Source organism: Anser anser (genome assembly GCF_964211835.1).
Source record: "Anser anser genome assembly, contig: SUPER_W_unloc_8, whole genome shotgun sequence".
In the NCBI taxonomy this organism is placed as follows: domain Eukaryota; kingdom Metazoa; phylum Chordata; class Aves; order Anseriformes; family Anatidae; genus Anser; species Anser anser.
The window spans coordinates 422,754-446,145 of NW_028154224.1; the positions used below are offsets into that span (position 1 = coordinate 422,754).

Below are 23,392 nucleotides of genomic sequence, written 5' to 3' on the forward strand. Positions count from 1 at the left end.
TGTTTAACTTGGAGAAGAGACTGAGAGGTGACCTTATTAATGTTTATAAATATGTAAAGGGTGAGTGTGAGGAGGACGGAGCCAGGCTCTTCTCGGTAACATCCAGTGATAGGACAAGGGGAAATGGGTGCAAGCCGGAACATAGGAGGTTCTGCTTAAATATGAGACAAAACTTTTTTACAGTGAGGGTGACAGAGCACTGGAACAGCCTGCCCAGGGGGGTTGTGGAGTCTCCTTCTCTGGAGACATTCAAAACCCACCTGGACGCATTTCTGTGTGACATGATTTGGGTGTTCCTGCTCCGGCAGAGGGATTGGACTAGATGATCTTTCAAGGTCCCTTCCAGTCGCTAACATTTTGTGATTCTGTGATTCTGTAATTTACCAGTAAAACTTGGCAGCAGTGCTCTTCAGTTAAATTCTAATATCTGTTTTTTAAAAACTGGAAAATACATTTACTGAGATGTCAAGAAGGAAAATACGTGACAAATAAAAGATAAATTGAGTGTAAGATATTTTCCTTCATTTGATTTACTGTAAAACTCCTGAATTTTTTCAATACTGTGTGGTACTTTTAATGTTGCGGTCTCCTTTTTAGAAGCAAGGGTTGGCAGTGATCACCTGTCCCCAGCAGCAGGCAGTAAATGTCAAGACACCTACTTAAAGAAATGTCTTCATTTGCAAAAGGCATATTCAGTTCTTCCACGGTCAAATAGTAAGTTATGCTCATTTTGATTTCTTTGGTGGGAATAACTTTAAATTTGGTGTTCTACATGATGGTCATAGGTTGAGGTTTGACGGTGTTTTGGCTTTGGAAGTTCTCATTGAAAATTAACAATTTTAAAAATTAACGGTGGAATGTCAGGACAATCATGTATCTTTTCTTTGTTATTAGAGTGGCTGTTCTGCCCTTACCATGCCTACCTTCCATGACAGTGTATATTCCCTTATTAACTTTTCTCTCGTTGCTTAACGTTACTTGCTGAGCTGAATAATGAATATGACAGTCTTTCTTCTAAGAGCCATGATATACTGTGGCAAAGGTGTATGTTATTTTCTCATTAAGGCACACGTTTAAATTCAAAATTTCAGTGGTGAATTGAGATCTTTTTTTCAATGTCATTACCAAGAAAATCTAGAAGATGGCAGGAAAACACTATGACCCAAAGACTGAGGCTTAATCGGGGAAATAAAGGGAAACAGCACAGTATGTCACAAAGTTATTTCAGTTGGCAGTATATCATCACTCAGTTCCTGCTCTCAAAAGAGATATGCAAAGCTAACAATAGAATTCACGTGAATATGGAGTAAATCAAGAGGCAATTTTATAAGCAAGGCTCCGAGTTGGAAATTCTGCTCGTCTCATTGTGTTCGTGGACCTGGCTCACAAAATCCTGAAATCTTGGCAAGAGTTCAGATGCGGAATTAGGAGTATAAGCCTTGACAGTGAATTGGTTTGCTTTCTCTACTCTACCCAAAAGCCATTCCCATACCCTAGTTCCTTATGATTATTTTTTGAACTGTTTTCCTAATGTTGTGGTTTAACCCAACAGGAAGCTAAACACCACACAGATATTTGCTCACTCCCCCCACAGTGGAATGGGGAGAATAATAAAAAGAAAAGTGCAAGAACTTACGAGTTGAGATAAGGACAGTTTAATAAGAAACAAGCAAACAAAAAAAGTGGGAAAAAAACAATAACAACAAAAAGAATAAACGAAGAAAGTGATGCACAATGGAATTCCTCATCACCAGCTGACCAAGGCCCAGCCTGTCCCAGATCAACAGCATCCCCCTAGCCAATTCATCCCAGTTTTATTGTTCAGGATGACATCATATTGTATGGAATATCCCTTTGGTCAGTTTGGGTCAGCTGTCCTGGTTCTGTCCCCTCCCAACTTCTCGTGCACCCTCAGCCTCCTTGCTGGCAGGGCAATATGAGAAGCTGAAAAGTCCTTGACTTAGTGTAAGCACTGCTCTGCAACAACTAAAACATCAGTGTGTTATCAGCATTATTCTCATCCTAAATCTAAAACAAAGCACCATACCAGCTACTGAGAAGAAAATTAACTCTACCCTACCTGAAACCAGAACATACTTGGAAGCAGGACAGGATTGGTGCAATGCAGGCTCTGAAAGCCACTGACAGGCTAGGTATAGTAGGAATTAAACTTCTGTATCTCACAACCATCTGCATGAGTCATTTACTCCCCCAAACCTTAAGACCAACATGTATCGTGAGGCAGAAGAAATAAATAGTTCTCCTCTTCATGTCCCACAGCTGTCATACTACCAATTCCCTAGATTTTGTGCACTTTTATTTCTTAAGTCTGTCACTGTTCAATTTGGACTATAATATTTTAGAATCTAATGGCACATGTCACTTTGTGCATGGTTTTCTCAGATCTGTTGGAACTATACTGGAGATCTCAATTTGTAACTCTTTTTGCCACTTCAGTCCAGAAGTCCTTTGCCAGATAGCCTTTCCCACCAACTCACATTGTGAGATGTGTGCCTTTCATTCTACATACCACCCGGGAGACATCTGGGGGAGTCAGTGAGAAAAGCACAAGGATATTTGAAGAGTTGCTGCACTGAAGGAGTCTAACACAGTTCTCACAAAACACTTCAGCAACTGTCCAATAAGTTTTTATCTTGCTTTAAACAGCAGCCATCATCATCATGTTGTCTCACACACTCGCACACTGCCAGTATATGATTCTCCATGTCACCTGCAAAATAATTTATATTCTTAAAGAGAAACTCAACCCTCAAAAATTTACCTGGCAACTTCTCATATGAGCAGAGCAGTTGTTAATGTACTGTCCCCTGGCCAGTGAGTTTTGTGGAATACCCGTGAGCCAGCTCACATCACTCATTTGAAACAGACTAAGCTGATCTCTCCTGCTGCAAGACCAGAAATGACCCTGCAGTGGGTTTACGTGGCAAAGTTTGGGTAGCAGGGGGCCATAGGGGTGGCCTCTGTGAGAAGAATCCAGAAGATGCCCCATGTTAGATAAGGGGCCCAACACTGGCCAGAGCCAAGCCAATAAGTGATGTTGGTTGTGCCTCTGTGAGAGCATATTTAAGAAAGGGAAAAACAAAACTGCTGCACACAGAAGCTGGGAGAGTGAGGAACAGCCTTGGACCTGTAGCCCCTGGAGAGGAGATCAGAAAGGAGCACGTGACCTGGCAGGAGCTGCTGCCCGTGTATAGTGGGTATGGATGTGATGGAGTTAACTTTCCCTGCAGCAGCCCATACAGTGCTGTGCTCTGCACTTGTAGCTAGAACACCAGTGGTATCACACCAGTGTTGTGTCTGCTGCTGAGCAGTGCTGGCACAGCATCAGGACTGTCTCTAACCTTCCCAAAGCCAACAGGCTGGGGGTGGGCAAGAGTTGAGGAAGGAACATCACCAGGGCAGCTGACTTCAACCAACCAAAGGGATATTCCATACCATATGATGTCACACTCAGCAATAAAAGGTGGAAAAAGGAAGAAGAGGGGTGGGCTCTCGTTGTGAAAACATCTGTCCTCCAGAACAACAGCTATGTGCGTTGAGGCCCTGCTTCCCCTTCTTCTTCCCCTCGCCTTCTGTGGAGGGGGAGTGAGAGAGCAGTTGTGGTGGAGTTCAGCTGCCTAGCAAGGTAAAACCACCACAGTCCTTTTTCGGGCCCAACATGGGGCACGAAGGGTTGATATAACAATAGAATTGATTAAAACGCTTACAACTAACACACTTACTTGCTAGTCACCATGTTCAGTGTCCTGTTAATATTGGCGTGTTTGATCATGTGTCATGCAATCCGTGTCATGTTCTCCTTTCTCCTCTATATCCGATCCGAGAATGTGCTACAATCTGTGTTCGTTGTTGTTTTTTTTTAATTCACTGTGCTGCCAAGCACTGGCCTTGAGTTTAATCTGGCATTCAGGCTCTGCGCTGTTATCATTTGAGTCTCATGGAAACTATCTTTTAGAGAATATTCAGAATTACACTGCCTTCCTTCCCTCATCTGGAAGTCAGTTTATGAATAATATCAGGAATGGTACCTCCTCCTTCTTTCACAGTGGGCTAATTACAACAGTTTCTGAGTATTTTGAATATCCATGTGTAACCCATATATTACTATTTCTAATTCTGAATAACGGGTTTCCTCTTCTCTCTAAGATTAGTCGACTGTTTAGAAATCTTACCCGGGAATCTGTCCCAAAACAGTCTGGTGGCGGGTGGCAAGGCCTGTGGGAGGATATCGGCAGGTACCTGTCACGGGTGTCTCCTCCAATAGTTTTGAACTTCACCCCTGAACAAGTGCAAAATCCTAAAAACCTGACAGAATGTTTGAGAGTCGTATGCCCTGACAATGCTGGAGAACGACAGCTTGCAGCATTGTGCTGGGTCCTGGCTTACGCCTATCAAACACTATTTAACGCCATCCAGCACCCTCAAGGGAGGGAGGAGGTCTCTGAATCTGATGACCAGATAACACACGCTGTGACTGACCCAGAGGACCAACCGACTATGGTATCAGTCGCCCCCATAGTCAAGTCAAAACAATGGAAACAGAAGTCAGCTCGTTTAGTAAGGGAAGAAGCCTCTCCTAAGAAGGAGGGAGAAGAGGAGAAGGCAGGCACCTCTAAAGCAGAGCCACCACAAAAACAGCAGGAAAAAGAGATGGAAATCATAAATGAATTAGAAACCACCCAATCTCTATCCTTGAGTGAGTTGCGAGAAATACGAAAGGATTACGGTCGACGCCCAGGTGAGCACATCCTCACCTGGCTGCTTCGATGCTGGGACACTGGGGCCAATAGCCAACAGCTAGAAGGCAGCGAAGCCAAGCAGCTGGGATCTCTCTCTAGAGAAAGGGTCATTGACAAAGTAATTGGGAGAGAGAGACAGGTTCTCAGCCTCTGGAGGCGACTCCTGGCAGCTGTGAAAGAAAGGTATCCCCACAAGGAATATACTGTATATCAAATAGGCAAGTGGACCACCATGGAGAAAGGTCTCCAGCACCTGCGGGAATTAGCTGTGCTGGAGAAGGTTTATAGTGATTTGGACAACGCCCAGACACCTCAAGATCCCGATGAAGTCCAGTGCACAGCATCCATGTGGCGTAAGTTTGTGCGGAGTGCACCATCATCACATGCCAGTACGCTGGCAGGAATTCAGTGGGATGAGGGGATGGGACCAACAGTGTATACTCTGTCCTGCCAGCTTCAATAATATGAAGACAGTCTCTCTGTTCCACTACAGGCCTGCATCTCGGTTGTGGAAAACCTGTCCCAGAGGCTCCACCACCTCGCAGAACAATCTTCTCCCTCCTCACCCAGACCGAGTAATATTTCAGCCACTAAGAATCAGTATTTTCCTGCTCGAGGGAGAGAGTACCCAAGACACACACCACGTGGCACCTTGTGGTTTTATCTGCGTGACCACGGGGAAGATATGAGGAAGTAGGATGGTGAACCTACTTCAACCCTAGCTGCTCAGGTACATGAACTGCAAGGAAATACAGCAGCAAGAATAGGGGCTCCTAGGAAAAATGCTGCTCCGTTTTCTGTTGGGCAATTCCCCAGAGGCAGTAGAAGGGCTGATATTATTCTTGACCCTGATGAAGGGACCTCTGCTTCTCATTTGCAAGAATTAAGCAACAGACACTCCAACCAGGACTAGAGGGGCCCTGCCTCTGGCCAGGTAGAGGAGAGGAATAACCAGATTTATTGGACTGTGTGGATCTGATGGCCTGGCACAGTGGAACAACAGGAATACAAAGCTCTAGTGGACGCTGGCGCACAGTGTACCTTAATGCCATCAGGCTACCAAGGGACAGAACTCATCTGTGTCTCTGGAGTGACAGGGGGATCCCAACAGCTAACTGTATTGGAAACTGAAGTGAGTCTAACTGGGAATGAGTGGCAGAAGCACCCCATAGAGCCCAGAGGCTCCATGCATCCTTGGCATAGACTACCTCAAGAGAGGGTACTTCAAGGATCCAAAAGGGTACCGGTGGGCTTTTGGCATAGCTGCTTTGAGCACAGAGAAGATTAGGCAGCTGTCTACCCTGCCTGGCCTTTCAGAAGACCCTTCCGTTGTAGGATTGCTGAAGGTTGAAGAACAGCAGGTGCCAATCGCTACCACAAGGGTGCGCCGAAGGCAATATCGCACCAACCAAGACTCCCTGATTCCCATCCATGAGTTGGTTCATCGGCTGGAGAGCCAAGGAGTGATCAGCAAGACTCACTCACCCTTTAATAGTCCCATATGGCCAGTGTGAAAGTCTAATGGCGAGTGGAGGCTAACGGTGGACTATCGCGGCCTGAATGAAGTCACACCACCACTGAGCCCTGCAGTGCCAGACATGCTAGAATTCCAGTACAAACTAGAGTCAAAGGCAGACAAGTGGTACGCCACAACTGATATAGCTAATGCATTTTTCTCCATCCCTCTGGCAGCAGCATGCAGGCCACAGTTTGCTTTCACTTGGAGGGGTGTCCAATATACCTGGAATCGGCTGCCCCAGGGGTGGAAACACAGCCCTACCATTTGCCATGCCCTGATCCAGACTGCATTGGAACAAGGTCCTGAACACCTGCAGTACATTGATGACATCCTCGTGTGGGGCAACACAGCTGAGGAAGCTTTTGAGAAAGGGAGGAAAATAATCCGCATTCTCCTGAAAGCTGGTTTTGCCATTAAACAGAGTAAGGTCAAGGGACCTGCACAGGAAATCCAGTTCTTGGGGATAAAATGGCAGGATGGACGTCGCCATATTCTGATGGATATGATCAACAAAATAATAGCAATGTATCCGCCAACTAGCAAAAAAGAAACGCAAGCTTTCCTAGGCCTTGTGGGATTCTGCAGAATGCATGTTCCAGGCTATAGTCAGTCTGTGAGTCCTCTGTATCGAGTGACTCAAAAGAGAAACTATTTCAAGTGGGGGCCCCGAGCAACAACAGGCCTTTGAACAAATCAAACAAGAAATAGCCCGTGCAGTAGCCCTTGGGCCTGTCCGTACCGGACCAGCTGTGCAAAACATACTTTACACTGCAGCTGGGGAGCATGGCCTCACCTGGAGCCTCTGGCCGAAAACCCCAGGAGAAACTCGAGGTTGACCGCCGGGGTTCTGGAGCCCGGGGCTATCGAGGATCAGAAGCCAATTACACCCCAACTGAAAAGGAGATACTAACAGCATACGAGGGTGTTCGAGCTGCTTCAGAAGTTGTGGGTACAGAAGCACAGCTCCTCTTGGCACCACAGCTACCTGTGTTACGTTGGATGTTCAACAGGAAAATTCCCACTACACACCCTGCAACCGACGCTACGTGGAATAAGTGGATAGCGTTAATTATGCAGCAGGCTCGAATGGGGAAACCCAACCGCCCAGGAATCCTGGAGGAGATAATGGACTGGCCGGAAGGCAGAGATTTCGGAGTACTGACAAAAGAGGTAACTCGTGCTGAAGAGGCACCAGCATATAATGAGTTGCCAGAAGACAGAAAGCAGTCTGTGTTGTTCACTGACGGATCCTGCCCTGTGGTAGGGAGCCATCGGAAATGGAAAGCTGCTGTGTGGAGTCCCACACGATGAGTTGTGGAGGCCATGGAAGGGGAAGGTGAGTCGAGTCAGTATGCAGAAGTGAAAGCCATACAACTGGCCCTAGAGATTGTCGAAAGAGAAAAATGGCCAGTACTGTATCTCTACGCTGACTCATGGATGGTGGCAAATGCTCTGTGGGGGTGGCTGCAGCAATGGAAACAGAGCAACTGGCAGCGCAGAGGTAAACCTATCTGGGCTGCTACCCTGTGGCAAGATATTGCTGCTCGGGTAGAAAACCTGGATGTAAAAGTACGTCATGTAGCTGCCCACATGCCCAAGAGTCGCACTACTGAAGAACATCAGAACAACGAAGAGGTGGATCGAGCTTCATAAATTGAAGTGGCTCAGGTGGACCTGGACTGGGGACGTAAGGGTGAGCTGTTTGTAGCTCGATGGGCCCATGAAACATCAGGACATCTGGGGAGGGATGCCACATACAGATGGACTCGTGATCGAGGGGTGGACCTGACCACTGAGGCCATCACACAGGTTCCCCATGAGTGTGAGACCTGTGCTGCAATCAAGAGCGCCATGGAGGTAAAATCTCCCTGGAACAGGGGGAGGTGGCTAGGGTTTCAATATGGTGAGGCCTGGCAAATTGACTATATCGGACCACTCCCACAAACCCGCCAAGGCAAACGGTACATACTCACCACGGTAGAAGCAACTACTGGGTGGCTGGAAACATACCCCGTAAACCATGCCACGGCCCGAAACACAATCTTGGGCTTAGAAAGGCAAGTGCTGTGGCGTCATGGTACACCAGAGAGAATTGAGTCTGACAATGGCAGTCATTTCCGAAACAATCTTGTCACCTCCTGGGCCAAGAGGCATGGTATTGAGTGGGTGTATCACACCCCTTATCACCCACAAGCCTCTGGGAAGGTTGAGAGGTACAATGGACTGTTAAAGACTATGTTACGAGCATTGGGTGCTGGGACATGGAAACAATGGGACATAAATCTACCAGAAGCCACTTGGCTAGTTAACCACAGGGGGTCTGACAGCCGTGCTGGTCCTGCTGAAGCAAAACCCCTACACACGGTGAAAGGAGCTAAAGTCCCCGTAGTGCATGTAGGGAAGTGGATGGGGAAGGCGGTGTGGGTTGCTCCTGCCTCGGGAAAAGGCAAACCCCCTTGTGGGATTGTCTTTGCCCAAGGACCGGGGTATACCTGGTGGGTCATGCAAAAGAATGGGGATATTAGGTGCGTGTCTCAAGGAGATTTAACCTTGGGAGAAAACTAATCTGTAATCTATAAAGTTATGTGTTGTAGAAAGACACTGCAGGATCAACGACAGGTCAACTTTGCAAGGAACCGGGCAAGTGCAGCAAGGACTCGAGCTAAGCTGGTGCTGGCGTCCAGACATCTAACTCCGCCTGCCCTGAGTGACCACTTTGGCAGATGAAGACTAAATCGTCAACAGTTCTTATGAACTTTTTTTCAGAAAGACCTATAGGGTGAAAAGATGTACTTACCTATCAATCTGTTAAAGGACAAGGAACAGTGGTGATGAGAATACTTATATGCTGAAGTATGGGGGACCTGAGAGTGACACAAATGTTATGGAATAAGGGGTGGAGGTTGTACTGGGTCTGTCTGGGATGGAGTTAACTTTCCCTGCAGCAGCCCATACAGTGCTGTGCTCTGCACTTGTAGCTAGAACACCAGTGGTATCACACCAGTGTTGTGTCTGCTGCTGAGCAGTGCTGGCACAGCATCAGGACTCTCTCTAACCTTCCCAAAGCCAACAGGCTGGGGGTGGGCAAGAGTTGAGGAAGGAACATCACCAGGGCAGCTGACTTCAACCAACCAAAGGGATATTCCATACCATATGATGTCACACTCAGCAATAAAAGGTGGAAAAAGGAAGAAGAGGGGTGGGCTCTCGTTGTGAAAACATCTGTCCTCCAGAACAACAGCTATGTGCGTTGAGGCCCTGCTTCCCCTTCTTCTTCCCCTCGCCTTCTGTGGAGGGGGAGTGAGAGAGTGGTTGTGGTGGAGTTCAGCTGCCTAGCAAGGTAAAACCACCACACCATGGGAGACCCAGGTTGGTGCAGTGTGCTCCTGATGGATGGACCCCCGTGGTACGGACCCATATCTGGAGCAGTTCTTGAAGAGCTGCTGTCTGTGGGAAGCCCACACAGGATCAGTTCGGGAAGGACTGTATCCTGTGGGAGGGTCCCCATGTTGGAGCAGGGGAAGAAAGTGACCAAGAAGGAGTGGCAGAGACAAAGTGCTATAGACTGGCCGCAACCCCCATCCCCCGTTCCCCTGCACCGCTCGGGAGGAGGAAGTGAAAGATGGTTGTTTGGGGGAAGATGTTTTTATTTTTTTCTTTGTTTCTCACTTCTCTAGCTTGTTAGTAATAGGTAATACATTTCTCTAATCTCCCTGTGCTGAGTGTGTTCTGCCTGTGACAAAAATTTTCGAGTGATCTCCGTTCTTATCTCAACCCTTGAGCCCTTTTTATCGTATTTTCTCCCCCTTTCTCTCTGAGGAGGGGGAGTGAGAGAGCAGTTGTGGTGGAGCTCAGCTGCCCACCAGAGTGAAACCACCACAACTCTGCTGGCCAGCTTCAACTCTAATTGATCCTTGGCTGCACAAACTCTCTCCCTACAACGACAAGCAGCATCCCTGTCGTCCTCCCATGTCACCCCTCCTTGCTTCCAGCAACCATACACTTTTTTTTTTTTTTCCGCCTAAGCTCTTGAAGATCCCTGCTCAGCCAAGCCAGCCTTCTGCCCTGCCTGCTTGACTTACGACATTTTGGAATTGCCTGGTCCTGCACTCTTAGGAGATGGTACTTAAAAACCAACCAGCACTGATGGACCTCAATGTCTTTAAAAGCAGTTTCCCAGGGGACCTTACTAACTAGTTCCCTGAGCAGCCTGAAATTTGCTCTCCTCCAATCCAGGGTTGAAGTTTTAGTGGCAGTTTTCCTCCTATCACCAAAGATTTTAAACTCGACTACTTCATGGTCACTATGGCCAAGGTGGCCACCTATAACCACTTCACCCCCCCACCATGTTGGGGCAGGGGAAGAGTGACCATGAAGGAGTGGCAGAGATGAAGCATTATGGACTGACCGCAACCTCCATTCCCCATGTTGCCGCTTGGGGGAAGGACACAGAAGAGGGTGGATAGGGTGGGGGGTGGGGGTGGTGGTTTTAGTTTGCTTTTAGTTTCTCTCTGTTCTGGCCTGCTAGTGATAGGGAAGAAATTATATTAATCTCCCTATGCTGAGTCTGTTTTGCCTGTGATGATAATTGTTGAGTGATCTCCCTGTCCTTATCTCAACCCTTGCACCCTTTTCATCATATTTTCTCCCCCTTTTCGTTGAGGAGTGGAGCGAGAGAGCAGTTGCGGTAGAGTTCAGCCGCGTAGCAGAGTAAAACTTACACAGTGAGTGAGTTAGGAAACGTCTGCATCTTTTTATTTGGTATTGTATTGCTGAATACACCCTGAGGTGGGTGTTGGGTGCAGTGTTGTTTAAGAAATGCACAAAGATTTTGATTTAAGATTAAAAAGATCTTGGTTAACACTGTTTTGAGCTTCAGAATTCTGAAAATATTATGTGAACGTGATTGGAGTTTCTGTTCCTGAAATTGTCTTGAACTCTTAATATCTTCATGGTATTTATGTCAAATGCATTTGGTTGTCTCGCTCTACACAGCTGATTTTCAGATGCAGTGTATTTTGGAGGGGAAAAAAAAGTCATAATATCGTTGGACAGATGTATGTAACACATAGCTTGGAGTATTTGTTTTTAATTGCATGTATTTAGTTCCCTGCCATTGCTGTTTCACTAACTGGTGTCAGAAGATGTTCAGGTGTAACAAATCATGTAACTGTAATAGTTGTCCAGCTTCCAACATTAATTTAAATGATCATCAGTAGAAGATGCACTGTGTAACTGAGTGGTTAAGTAGATAACTTCGCATCAGTCTTTTATAATGTGATGATGTTGATGATTTTTAAGGCCTGCAGTGACAGACCTCACCTCTGAAATAATGATGCAAATTGTGATCAGCTTCTGAATCATGCTTGGAGGAAGGTTTTTTGCCCTAATACGCTAAAATTCTTTAATATTTTTATGAATTTTCTTTGATAATCTAAGATGCATTTTCCAGGTTAATAACTTAACAGCTGAACATATGTTTACTGGGATACCTCTTAAGAATTTCTTGCTAAGCATTCTAAAATTTCTGGAAGCAGATAACACTGAATGGAAGGGGAATGATAATGATGGTCTCAATCCTGGACTCAAAAATATTTCTTACAAGTGCAGAACTGGCTGGGTGATTGCCTCCTGCTATGGGTAATGCTGTTATATGCCAAGTCTGGGGCTTTTGTTGTCAAAAGAGTGCTAGCTAGATAATCATACTCTTCTTTGTTTTTACAGTTGCTAAGACTTCTGAGGCAGTTTGGCTACTTACTGAATAAAAATTACAAGTTGCCGAATGAGTAGAATAAGCATTTTAGATTTATGGGACTAAAGAACTTTTAATATTTGAGTGAACCTGAACAGTCTGCTTTCTAAATAAGCTTTCTTCCTAGTTCTTATATCATGGCTAGTAAGTTACAATTGCTGTTACAACAGCCTGGGAATTTTGCAGCATTTGTAGAGGTTTACTTGAGTGGAATTTACTTTTAAACTCTGTAATGTATAATTGCTTTAACAGGATGACTCCTTTGACTTGCATAACAGCAACAGTCCTCGTCATGAGAGATATATAAATCAAAACTTCGAAAATGAAATTCCGCAAGAGAATGGCAATGCTTCAGTTACATCTCAACTAATCATTAGATCTTCAACTTTTCCTCAGGCAGATGTTCTTTCAAGCTCACTTGAGGCAGAGCATAGGTATGTATTTATTATATAAAATGTTTCTTCATGGTAAGTGAGTGTCTTCAGTTCTTACAAGCTTAGAAGTCAGAATCTGGAAGCTGAGAAGACAATACTTAATAAGAGTTTAAGTTTTAGACGTACTAATTTAACGTGGAATATACTTTGCTTCTATTAGGCTTGTGTACTGGCATCTTTAACTTGCTTTACTAAAAATTTGATATTTCCTTAACGAAATAAAGCAAACTACATAGAGACTTTCATCCCTCTGATTTTGGGCTGTATATCTAGGAGGAACAATGCGTGTAGTTGCTATCTGTATTAATAATACTTCAAATGTTGCATCTTATGTAAAACCCAGTGAACTTTTCCTTGTTAAAGAAATGGATTGTTTTTATAGCTATTTGACATGGTCAGTGATATCACAAGACAATGCAATAGAAAGGGAGAAAGTAACTTCAGAAAAGGATTGAAATATAATTCTAGTATCTCCTAGGTGTAACTGCAGTAGCAGGTGATAAAGATGAGAATGGTGCTGCTAGGAAATCATAACTCAGTCTGGAGGCGAGCTTGTCATGAGTCCTGTTAATTTCTTACTGTTAACTAAAGAAACAGTGTCTTTTTTCAGTGATAGATTCTATGTATACATTGGACTAGAGAAATTTTCCTTCTGTAGTACCCGCAGAGACTTTCATGACTTCTTCTCCATTATGATTATAGAAGGTGAAATGTACCCTGTTCTGTTTGTGATTTTTTCTTTTTTGTGTGTGTGTGTGTGTGTGTGTGTGTGTGTGTGTGTGTGTGGATTTCTGCATGCATGAAGACGTTATGGTAGGCCTTTTTGTGGAAAAGTGGACTCGAAGTGACCAGCTTAACTCGCAGGATGCTTGTGCATGCCTAATAACTATTGGCACATTGTACAAAATAAATCTTGGACTTTCCTTCTGCTGGGGGAGTTTCCAGCATGCAGTGATTATATATTCATCCTGTAGGTGTTGAGTTTGCTAATCTGAAATTTTTAGTGTAGTTTACATTCTTAACTGTCCTAGAAGCCTAATGCTGCTTTAAAGAGACAACGTTGCTTAAGTTATTTAGCTATTGCCCTAAATTTTACTTAAATTAACAGCTATATAACTGTTCAATTATACATAATACTATTAAAATCCTAGCTTGCTTGCAGTAAAACTTTGACTCAAATTACTGTTGCTAAAAATATAACTATCACTGAAATGCTTTTGGCATTACATAGTAGCAAGTCTTTTTTGTATGTGTATAACCCAAATGAGCGTATTCTCATAAAAGAGAAGCTTTGGATGACTTGTGCATTATTTCCGCTGATTTCACTGCTCTGGCAATCGCATTGTTCAGTTAGGTCTGAGCAATACAGAGGGATATAACTTCCATTTCTCTTGTTGTCCTGTTAACTTTTTTAAGCAGACTAAGTAGTGCCGTCCCATCCCTCTACAATTTTGGGCTTTTAGTATGGTTTTAATAATGGTTAGTGCTGTCATTGGTTGCATGCAGGGTTGTCCAGTGCACATCTGTTGTATTGGGACCTAGGATTTTTTGTAGGGAGAGTTATGTTGAAGAGTGTTTCTTGCTGACATCTGGCTAAATGGAGAATCAGGTACACAACATCAACTTGAATTCATCTAACTAATTCTGTTTTAATATATTCACTGTTCTTCATCTGTGTCAGTACTCTGTGCCAGTTCTGGCCTATACTTTTAGAAACATCTTTAATTTTTGCGAGATAGTGGTGTGTTTTGCTTTTGCTTTTTAACCTCTGAAGATTTAAGGTCATCAGACCTTAAGGTTTGCCTGAAGAAGGTGCTAATCCTGTTGGCAAAAACTTCGCAGCAAGAGAATGTGCTATCTTTGTTAAATGCTAGTCTTCACCCTCAGATTTAACCCCTGTTTTCGGTGTCTTAATGCTTAAAACCACTTTCTTCATGCTCAGATATTGCTGTACCACTTTTGGTACTAGCTAAAATACTTTGATTATTTCATCTTTTGAGATATCTCAAGTTTAATCACCAGAGGAATGTCTCCATTTCTCTTCCTCCCTGCATCCCAAAACTCGCTCCTAGTTATAGTCTGTACATGCTGCGATATCAGCATCTGCTGTCAGGTGAGACTTGAAAAATTACAAAGAAGCCCGTCCTGGCTCTGACACTAGCATGTGCTAGAAAAATAGAAACTATATGAGGCCATTGCATCCTGAATTGTGCCTCTGTCACTGAAGAGCAATGCAGATTTTCTCAGGATTTGATGCAGAAGGTGTTGTGGGTTGAAGTGAGTGCTAGCTCCCATGGAGGAAACTCCAGCAGCATTCCTTCTGGTTGCTGCTATCCAGGAAAAAACTGCAGATTGCCTCAGTGTGAATATTTGCCTCTTTGCACTATTTTTGAGGAGGTACACTGTTGTTCCACCAAAGCAGTTATGCAAAGGAAATGCATTCTTTTCCACCTTATGTAGTCTTCTTCTAGTCTTCACTATGGCCAAGGTGGCCACCTATCGCCACTTCACTCACCAGACCCTCCCTGTTTACAAGCAACAGGTCTAGGAGGGCACCTTTCCTAGTTGGCTCTCTTTGTACCTGTACCAAAAAGTTATCATCAAGGTGCTTCAGGAATCTCCTGGACCCCTTTGTCTCAGCTATGTGATATTCCCAGTTGATATCTGGCAGGTTGAAGTCCCCCATAAGGACAAGGGCAGCTGATCTAGAGGTATCTCTCAGTTCCTTAAAGAATAGTTCATCAGTGTTGTCATCCTGTCCTATAGTAGTGTCCTATGGTCTATAGTAGACTCCCGCAACGACATCCCCTTTAATTGCTTGTCCCTTAATCCTTACCTAGAGGTTCTCAACCGTGTCATTGCTTACTGCAAGCTCTGTACAGTTCAGCCCCTCCATTACATACAGTGCCACCCCTCTGCCTCATCTGCCCTGCCTATCCCTTCTGAAGAGCCCATAACCGTCCATCGTAACAGACCAGTCACAGGTCTCTTCCCACCAGGTTTCGCTTATGCCAATAACGTCATAGCTCTGGGACTGGGCCAAGGCTTCTAGCTCCTCTTGCTTGTTCCTCATGCTGCATGCGTTTGTGTAGAAACATTTTAAATGTGCTTCATTGTACCCAATACTTTGGAGCAGACAGAAGGATCTCGCTAGCATGCAGTCCTTCCAATTTTGGCATGCCATCCTATAGCTTATCACTGGTGGGCCTGGTTTTATCCCTTTTCCCCCTCAAATCTAGTTTAAAGCCCTATCAATCAGCCCTGCAAACTCCTGGGCAAAAATCATTTTTCCCCCTCTGAGAAAGGTGCATCCTATCAGGTGCCAGCAGGCCTGGTGTTGTGTAGACCATCCCTTGATTGAGCAACCCTAAATTCTGCTGATGCTACCAGCCTCGGAGCCACATATTGATCAGCTGGGTCTGCCTATTCCTTTCAGTATTGTTCCCTGCTACTGGAAGGACAGAGGAAAATATTACACTTAACCAGTTGCCCCAAGGCCCTGAAGTCCCTTTTGATTGCCCTTGGACTTCTCTTTGCTACTTCATTCCTGCCAGCATATAAAACCAATAAAAGGTAACTATCAGATGGCCATACCAGGTAAGCGACTTTTCTAGCAATGTCTCTTACCTGGGCCTCAGGGAGGCAGTAGACTTCCCTATGGGTTGGGTCGATATATTGGGCCCTCTGTTCCCCACAGAAAGGAGGAGGAGTCACCTATGACAATAGCCCTTTTTTTTTTTTCTTGATGGAGCCTGTTGTGATATAGGGGATAGGGGCTGACTTGCCCTAGGGATCACCTCGCACCTCGTTGGACCTTCATCCACATCGTTGTTTGTCTGTCAGTGTAGTGGGTTTACGTGGCAACGTTTTGGTAGCAGGGGGCCATAGGGGTGGCTTCTGTGAGAAGGATCTAGAAGCTGCCCCATATTTGGTAAGGGCCCCACTGCTGACCAGAGCTGAGCCAATAAGTGATGTTGTTTTGCGCCTCTGTGAGAGCATATTTAAGACAGGGAAAAAAAACGCTGCGCCACACACAGCAGCTGGGAGAGTGAGAGGAGTGAGGAACAGCCTTGCAGGCGCCAAGGTCAGTGAAGAAGGAGGGGGAGAGGTGCTCCAGGCGCCAGAGCAGAAGTCCCCTGCGGCCTGTGGTGAGGACCATGGTGAAGCAGGCTGTCCCCCTTCAGCCCATGGAGTACCACGGTGGAGCAGGGTTCCACGCTGCAGCCCGTGGAGGAGACCACGGTGGAGCAGGTGGACCTGCATCGACGGAGGCTGCGGCCTGCGGAAGACCCCTGCCGGAGCAGATTCCGGGCCGGACCTGTAGCCCGTGGAGAGGAGACCACGCAGAAGCAGGTGACCTGGCAGGAGCTGCTGCCCGTGGGGGATCCAGGTTGGAGCAGTTTGCTCCTGAGGGATGGACCCCGTGGTACGGACCCATATCTGGAGCAGTTCTTGAAAAGCTGCTGCCTGTGGGAAGTCCACGTCGGATCAGTTCAGCAAGGACTGCATCCCGTGGGAGGGACCCCACAGCACAGGGGACGAGAGTGACCGAGAAGGAGCGGCGGCGAAGAAGCGCTATAGACTGACCATAACCCCCGTTCCCCAGCGCTGCTCGGGGGGAGGAGGTGGAAGTGGGTGGATGGGGGGGAAGGTGCTTTTGGTTTCTTTCATTTGTTTCTCACTTCTCTAGCTTGTTATTAATAGGTAATAAATCTTACTGTCTCCCTATGCTGAGTCTGTTTTGCCCGTCACGATAATTACTGTGCGATCTCCTCGTCCTTATCTCAACCCTTGAGCCCTTTTCATCGTATTTTCTCCCCGTTCCTCTTTGAGGAGGGGGAGTGAGAGAGCGGTTGTGGTGGAGCTCAGCCACCCACCCGAGTAAAACCACCACAGTCGGTCATGTTCCAGAGCCTCATAGTTGCTGTATAAGAACACCCAAGGAGGTGAAGTAGGCAGGGAGCGGGGTTGCCTGCCACCCTGGGCAGAAACCTGCTTCCATTCCCTTCCTCCCCCCCCCCGTCTCTTAGTTCCCCTCCTTTTGCCTGGTGGTGAGAGGGTAGGGGGGATCCTTTGTTTCTTGTGTTGTGGCTGGCCCGCATGCTTGTCTCAGGGATGGTAAAGTATGATTCCACCAGTTGATCTCCTTCTCTGACTCCCTGCTGCTCTTCGGCCTGCCCACCTCCTCCCGAAGCTCTGTCACCAGGCTGAGCAGTTCTACCTGGGCATACCTCCCCACATGTATACTCACTGCTGCCATCACTGACAGAAAACTTGGGCGTGCTCTGCAGTCTGAGATGTGGATGGCTGCTTGTTGCCAGGGGAGCTCTGCTGGGGTAGCTGCATCAGTGCCTGTGGCTGGAGAGGCCAGAGGGGACGCAAAGGGTGTATGCTATGACTAGAGTTCCTTGCACACAGGTGTGGTAGTTTTGCCCTGCTATGCAGCTGAACTCCACCACAACTGTTCTCTGGCTCCCCCTCCTCAAAGGAAAAGGGGAGAAAATATGAAAAAAAAGGAGCAAGCGTTGAGACAAGGACAGGGAGATCACTCAACAATTATCATCACAAGCAAAACAGACTCAGCATAGGGAGATTAATATAATTTCTTCCCTATCACTAGCAGGCCAGAACAGAGAGAAACTAAAAGCAAACTAAAACCACCACCCCCACCCCCCACCCTATCCACCCTCTTCTGTGTCCTTCCCCCAAGCGGCAACATGGGGAATGGAGGTTGCGGTCAGTCCATAATGCTTCATCTCTGCCACTCCTTCATGGTCACTCTTCCCCTGCCCCAACATGGGGTCCCTCCCATGGGATAAAGTCCTTCCCAAACTGATACTGCGTGGGCTTCCACAGGCAGCAGCTCTTCAAGAACTGCTCCAATATGGGTCTGTATCACAGGATCTACCCTTCAGGAGCAAACTGCTCCAACGTGGGTCCTCCACAGGTGGAAGCTCCCACCAGATCACCCGCTCCTGCATGGGCTCCTCTCCAAGGGCTACAGGTCTGGCCTGGAGCCTGCTCCTGAGGGGCTCTCCATGGGCTGCAGCCTCCTTCAGGTCAGGTCCACCTGCTCCACAATGGGCTCCTTCCACAGGCTGCAGCGTGGAGATCTGATCTGCCGTCATACACCATGGGCTGCAGGAGGACAACCTGCTTCACCATGGTCCTCTCCACAGGCCGCAGGGGAACTTCTGCTCCAGTGCCTGGAGCACCTCCTCCCTCTCCTTCACTGACCTTGGTGTCTGCAGGGCTGTTTCTCACTCCTTGCTCTCCCAGCTGCCATTGCACAGCAGTTTTTTTGTTTTGTTTTTTTTTTGTTTGTTTGTTTGTTTTTTGTTTTTTTTTGTTTTTTTTTTTTCCCTTTCTTAAATATGTTCTTACAGAGGCACAGCCAACATCACTTATTGACTCGACTCTGGCCAGCGGTGGGTCCCTTTTGGAGCTGGCTGGAACTGGCTCTTCTCTAATATGGGGCATCTTCTGGACTCTTCTCACAGAGGCCACCCCTGCAGCCTCCCTGCTACCAAGCCCTTGCTACGTAAACCCAAGACAGCAGGTTACAATCACTGTTGGAAGTGGCAGTGACAGTGTGTCCTGGTTCCAGTTAGGACAGAGTTAATTTTCCTCCTAGTAGCTGGTAGGGTGCTATGTTTTGGATTAGGATGAGAAGAGCGCTGATAACATGCTGATGTTTTAATTGTTGCAGAGCAGTGCTTACACCAAGCCAAGGACTTTCCAGCTTCTCGCTCTGTCCTGCCAGCGGGCAGGCTAGGGGTGCAGCAGGAGCTGGGAGGGGACAGACCCAGGACAGCTGACCCAAACTGGCCAAAGGGGTATTCCATACCATCTGACGTCATGCTAAACAATGTATAGGGATGGCTAGCCGGGGTGGGGGGGCCGACTTCTCAGGGATAGGCTGGGCATCGGTCAGCAGGTGGTGAGCAATTGCATTGTGCATCACTTGTTTCGTTCACATTATTATTAGTAGTACCGTTATCATTATTATTATTGTTATTATTGTTATTATTATATTCCTGTCTTCATAAACTGTCTTTATCTCAACTCACCGGCTTCACTTTCCCGTTTCTCTCCCCCATCCCAGAGAGGGAGGGGGGAGGGTGAGCGAACGGCTGTGTGGTGTTTAGCTGCCGGCCGGGTTAAACCACAACACGGTGCCCTTCTGCGCAAACTGCCCCACCACTCCCTAGCTGATGCACCACGCCCTGTTTGCCTCCCTTCTTAACCCTGCTCCTGGGTGATGGTGCTCCATTGGTGATGCTTTTGTACATGTGGGGCTGGCTGCCACTGCTCCTGGCCCAGCCTAAGCCTCATCAGATGCTCTCACGAGGCCTTTCAGGAACTCCCCTGCACACCGTCATTCCTTGTTCCGCTGCAGAACTTGCCTGCACTGCAGCTGATCACCTTGGCGAGTGGTACTCCAGGTTGTACTCAAGTGTTTAGAATAGTATAGTTCAGTTGGAAGGGACCTTCCAAGATCATCTAGTCCAATTGCTTGACCACTTCAGGGCTTACCAAGAGTTAAAGCATATTAATGAGGGCATTATCCAAATGTCTCGAACGCTGGCAGGCTTGGGGCATCTACTGTCTTGCTAGGAAGCCTGTTCCAGTTTTTGACCACCCTCACAGTCAAGTAAATTTTCCTCATGTCCAGTCTGAACCTCCCCTGGCACAGTTTTGTGCACTTCCCGTATGTCCTGTCATTGTTTACTAGGGAGAAGAGACCAGCACCTCCCTCTCCACTTCCCCTTCTCAAGAAGTTGTAGAAAGCAACGGGGTCACCTCTTAGCCTTCTGTTCTCCAAACTAGACAACCCAAGTGTCCTCAGCCTCTCCTCATAGGACATGCCTTTGTCACAAAAGGAATTATTCACTTCACTTGTAAGAGAGAAGCAGCAATATATTTATTGATGAAAATAGTGATTTAGCAGAGATAAACTGTGGTTGAGACAGCAATTTAATAAAGCTCTAATGGTAAATGTGGCATTAACAAGATTCATGATGGCAAGGTCACTTGATTATTTACTGCATAGAGGACAGGGTTAGACAAAGTATCAGGGAGATCCTCACATTGACTTACGAGGTTCAGAATGGAGTCCCTTTTGCCATACAAACTCCGAGGAGTGGATCGTGTCCCAATCCTAGACTTATCAGTTTATATGCACAACCGTTCCTTTATATCACTTAGTTAAGATTACAAAGTTTCAGCGTGCTTAGCAAATTACTTGCAAAGTTTCAACAAGCTAGCTATTAGTCACTTACAGAGTATCTGTCCCAGGTAAGGAATCTCTTGACCTTGAGGAGTAACCTTGAGAGGCATCCCTGCTAAAGGGGAAGATCTTGGCATGCAGGTTGCTGCAGTACAGGAGAGCTTAGCAGGCTCTTGTCTGTCCCCTATTTATGGGGTAAGAAGATTGACTACTAGTCATATTTGCATACCAGCCATATTTGGTTGTTGCATGATCCATTAGTCCTTGGATTTATCTCCCCTGAATCTACCTTGAGCCTGGTTAGGCTATCATGACCAGGAGCATTCATCACAATTGCCACTGTTGGTTATCACCTGAGCAGGGTTACAGGTGAAGGGTCAGGTTTGGGGGGAGCAAGAGGAGTACACAGCCACAGGGACTCATTTCCAAAACAACCTCATAGACACCTAGGCCAAAGAGCGTGGCCATGAGTGGGTAAATCACATCCCCCTATCATGCATCAGCATCCACGAGGCCGTGTGATGGACTATTAAAGACTACACTGAAGGCAATGGGTGCTGGGACATTCAAAATTGGGATGCACGTTTGGCAAAGGCCACCTGGTTAGTCAACACTAGGGGATCTGCCAACCGAGCCGGACCTCCCCAATCAAACCTGTTACGTACTGTAGAAGGGGATAAAGTCCCTGTAGTGCACATAAAAATACCAGCCATATTTGGTTGGTGCATGGTCTGTTAGCCATTAGAGCTATCTCCCCTGAATCTACCTTGAGCCTAGTTTAACTGTCATGACCAGATGCATTCAATATGGTTGTCACTGATGGCTATCGCCCAAGCAGAGTTACAGGTGAAGGGTCAGGTTAAGGGGGGCCAGGAGTACACTGCCACAGCTTTCCAGCCCTTTTACCAGCTTTGTAGCCCACTGCTGGATGCTTTCAAGTACCTTAACGTCCGTTTTATGTGGTGGAGCCCAGAACTATGTTCGCTATTCAAGGTGAGACCACACCAACACTAAATATAGTGGGAGAATCACCTCTTTTGACTGGCTGGCTATGCTGTGTTTAATGCATCCCAAAATGTGGTTTGCCCTCCTGGCTGTCAGGGCACACTGCTGACTCACGTTGAACCTATTGTCAACCACCACCCCGGATTCCTTTCTGCTGAGCTGCTCTCAAGCTACTCATTTTCCAGACTGTACCAGTGTCTGGCATTACTTCATCCCTGATGTATAACTTGGCATTTAGCTTTGTTGAACTTCATGCTGTTGCCGATCACCCAGTGCTCCAGTCTATCTAGATCCCTCTGCAAGGCCTCTCGTCTCTCCAGGGTGTCAGCAGCACTTCCCAGTTTAGTATCATCAGCAAACTTGCTGAGGATGCATTCCACTCCTGCATCCACATCATTGATAAAAACATTGAATAGGACTGGCCCAATTGTGCTCTGGGGAATGCCTCTGGTGACTGGCTACCAGCTAGATGTAACCCCATTCACTACAAGCCTTTGAGCTCTACCGTTCAGACAGTTCGTCACCCAGTGTAGCATGAACCTGTTTATCTCATAATTGGACAGTTTGTTCAGAAGGATGCCATGAGGCCAAGTATGAAAGGCCTTACAAAAATCCAGAATGATTACGTCCAATGCTTTCCCTTCACCCACCAAGCAGGTGACCTTATCATGGAAGGAGATCAAATTACTAAGGCAGGCCTTTCCCTTGATGAATCCATGAAGTCATTTACCTTGGATAACTTCTTAGATAAATATCTTGACAATGGAAGTTGGAGTTTAATGGTCTGTAAAGTCCACGGCATGGCAACACTAGATAAGCTTTCAAGAGAAACACTTCATCCACAGCTGAACTTGCATGTGGTCCAAATTATTTTCTCTTTTGCTTTTTTTATTGCTGCAGTTCTGGAGAGCAGCCATCCAATTGAAACAATAGGAAAAACTGAGGTTCTTATTAGCCTGGTTTCCATAAGAGTTTATTTGAAACATCGGGCAGCTTATGCTGAGAGCAGCTATATCTGGGAATGTTGTCAATTGATTAATAAACATCTTGAAGCGATATAACAGGAAACTTAGCTTTTGTTGGTACATTTACTGGACTGGCAGAGGGGGGCAGGGTCTGTTTTGTATGTGAAACCTGATGGCAGGAAATTTAATACTTGGTGTGTGCAAGTGATGGTGCAGATATTTGCTTGAAATTAAGAACGTGTCCTATAGATAAAGTATTACTACTTAGGTTTTGCAGCCCTTTAAATTAAATGTAGTAGCAAAAGCAGGGTCAGCTGTGAAAGACCTGAGAACTTCTCAACTTCTGTGCTTTATGTATCTTATGCTTTTAACCTACTTTTATATAAGAGTTTGTTTAAAAATCAAATTATGGACTAATCCATATATTACACATCTTTACCTATTCACGTAGGCAGAGCTTGAAATGTCTGAGTACGTGTAGAAATTCCTTAATATTGTCGTTTTTGTTTTAAAGGTTGTTAAAGGAGATGGGCTGGCAGGAAGAGAGTGAAAATGATGAAACATGTGCTCCACTAACAGAGGATGAGATGAGGGAATTCCGAGCCATTAGTGAACAGGTAATGTTAAGTTGATGTTCCATTATGAACTTGCAAGTGGCTACCCTAAATACCTACCTTTTAAGGAGGATCTCCAGTAATTTTGATAGTTAAGGATGATGCCATTTCAG

At 46.1% G+C, this 23,392-nt stretch overlaps 1 protein-coding gene across 2 annotated transcripts in view; it reads right to left on the bottom strand.

Annotated features, from left to right (window-relative positions):
* The window catches only part of LOC310888962 (vasculin-like), a 72,423-nt gene that overhangs the window by 19,837 nt on the left and 29,194 nt on the right, over window positions 1-23,392 (bottom strand). The window contains exon 1 of one of the 2 annotated variants that reach the window (XM_083852674.1): window positions 3,744-4,834. The exons of the other annotated variant lie outside the window; for it this stretch is intronic. Within the exon in view, the coding sequence (XP_083708800.1) occupies window positions 3,744-3,793 (50 nt within the window). The 5' untranslated portion in view covers window positions 3,794-4,834. Of the gene's footprint in view, window positions 1-3,743; window positions 4,835-23,392 lie in introns of those variants that run through there. 2 annotated transcript variants of the gene reach the window in all.